This window comes from Neopelma chrysocephalum, unplaced genomic scaffold, assembly GCF_003984885.1.
Source record: "Neopelma chrysocephalum unplaced genomic scaffold, ASM398488v2 Primary Assembly neopelma1_328, whole genome shotgun sequence".
In the NCBI taxonomy this organism is placed as follows: Eukaryota; Metazoa; Chordata; class Aves; order Passeriformes; family Pipridae; genus Neopelma; species Neopelma chrysocephalum.
Window position 1 is genome coordinate 39,270 of NW_020897991.1, and position 2,035 is coordinate 41,304.

The window sequence follows — 2,035 nt, forward strand, 5'->3', positions numbered from 1 at the left end:
CAGGAATCTTCCTGCCCTCCCCGGACGAGGGGCTGTGGTGTCCCCCCCAAGGCCTCGCTCGGAGGGGGGGTTTTGGGAAGCTTCAGCTTTGGGAAGCTCCGGCTTTGGGAAGCTCCAGCTTTGGCGTTCCGGTCGCTCTAATTCCCGTTTCCGGGCCGCGATCCCGGCGCGGGCGCCCGGAATGCCGGCGGGGCACCGGGGAAAAAAATTCCCCAAAAATCCCCCAGGAGGGGTCAAAGCGCCTGCAGAGGAAAGAGCTCCAGGATTTTTAAGGATGAGGAGGCAGCGAGTGGCAGCCGCCGGTGCCGACGCTCCGGGACGAGGCCGCTCCGGGCGCTCGGCGCCGCCGTTTTCCCGGACTCACCTTGAGGTATTTTTCCAGCATCTTGACGATGTGTTTGTTGTTCAGGACACTCTTGGCCACGTGTAAACTGGTCTTCTTGAACTGCTCCGCAGCCATCTGCAGCGGGATGGGCACGGAGTGAGGCCGGAGGGGGAGAATTCCAATGGGATCGGGAATTTGGGTTCCCTCCTCCTCCTCCTTCCCAGGGCTTGGGAAAGCCGCTCTCCCATCCCACAAAACGGGGATGGATGGATGGATGGATGGATGGAGCACCTGCCTCACTTCCACCAAGTCAAACCCTGGGGGAAGCTGTGGATCAGCTGAACATCCCCCAGATATCCCGGGATTGGGTCTGGATAACGTGTCACATGCTCGGGGATGGAGCCGCTCCGGAGGAGCCGAATGACATTCCTGCATTCCCATGCCCAACATCCCAACCCTAACCCTAACTCTAACCCTAACCCTAACCCTAACCCTAAATCCTAACCCTAACCCTAACCCTAAATCCTAATTCTAACCCTAACATCCCCCAGATATCCCAGGATTGGGTCTGGATAACGTGTCCCACGCTCGGACACGGAGCCGCTCCGGAGGAGCCGAATGACATTCCCACGTCCCCATCCCCAACATCCCAATCCTAACCCTAACCCTAACCCCAAACCCTAACCCTAACCCCAGATCTTCCGGGATTGGGTGGGGATAACGTGTCACACACTTGGGGATGAAGCCGCTCCAGAGGAGCCGAACGACATTCCCGTGTCCCCATTCCCAGCATCCCAACCCTAACCCTAACCCCAAACCCTAACCCTAACCCTAATCCATCCCCAGCATCCCAACCCTAACCCTATCCCTAACATCCCCCAGATCTCCCGGGACTGAGCCTGGATAACGTGTCCCACGCTCACAGATGGAGCCGCTCCGGAGGAGCCCAACGACATTCCCGCGTCCCCATCCCTGGCATCCCAATCCCTTCCCATCCCAGGCCAGCTCATCCATCGACTCCATCCCGTTTCTCACTTCCCCAAACGCCCTCCAAGCCCCCCCTCATTTGCATTTTTGCATATTTAATGAGGCAGCCCCTCCCCTGCGGGACCTCGTTCCATCCCCCCAAAAAGGCTCCGATTTCCCTTTTCCCGCCCCCTTTTCCTGCCCCTCTCCCCATTTTTCCACCTCCTAAGGAAGGAGACGAGCCCTGCCCAGCCCATCCCACGGCTCTGGCTCGGCAGATGGTTCCCAGTGGGATTCCAGAGCCATATCCAAGCCCTCCGCACTCCGGAATTCCCATGCTCCGGAATTCCCGCTCTCCGGAATTCCCGCTGTCCGGAATTGCCGGTCTCACCCTGCGGTTGCGGTTGTGGTCGGCGGATCGGAGGTGCCTCTGGAGCAGGTGGTTCTGGGCCGGGATCAACATGTCACAGGCCATGCAATGAGCGGCCTCGATCCGCTTGAAGAAATGCTCCTGCCCGATCCCTGCTCCCGGAAAATCCAGGGAAAAGCCACACGTTGGGATCGGGCCACTCCAAGAGGGAACTTTCCAACCAACCCCCCTCTGTTGGGTCCCAATCCAGGGTCAACGTTCCCTCCTGGAGGCCAAATCCACCCAAAATCCAACCAAATCCATCCAAATCCATCCAAATCCACCCAAAATCCATCCAAATCCACCCCAAATCCACCCAAATCCAACCAAATCCA

At 58.7% G+C, this 2,035-nt stretch overlaps 1 protein-coding gene across 1 annotated transcript in view; it reads right to left on the reverse strand.

Moving 5' to 3' along the window:
* Nucleotides 1-211: 211 nt before the first annotated feature.
* Nucleotides 212-2,035, reverse strand: part of AKAP8 (A-kinase anchoring protein 8) — a 15,772-nt gene continuing 13,948 nt past the window's right edge. Inside the window, exons 9-11 of the mRNA XM_027705379.1 lie at nt 1,683-1,813; nt 365-460; nt 212-242 (exon numbers count right to left, since the gene is read on the reverse strand). Of these exons, the coding sequence (XP_027561180.1) occupies nt 234-242; nt 365-460; nt 1,683-1,813 (236 nt within the window). The 3' untranslated portion in view covers nt 212-233. The remainder of the gene's footprint in view (nt 243-364; nt 461-1,682; nt 1,814-2,035) is intronic.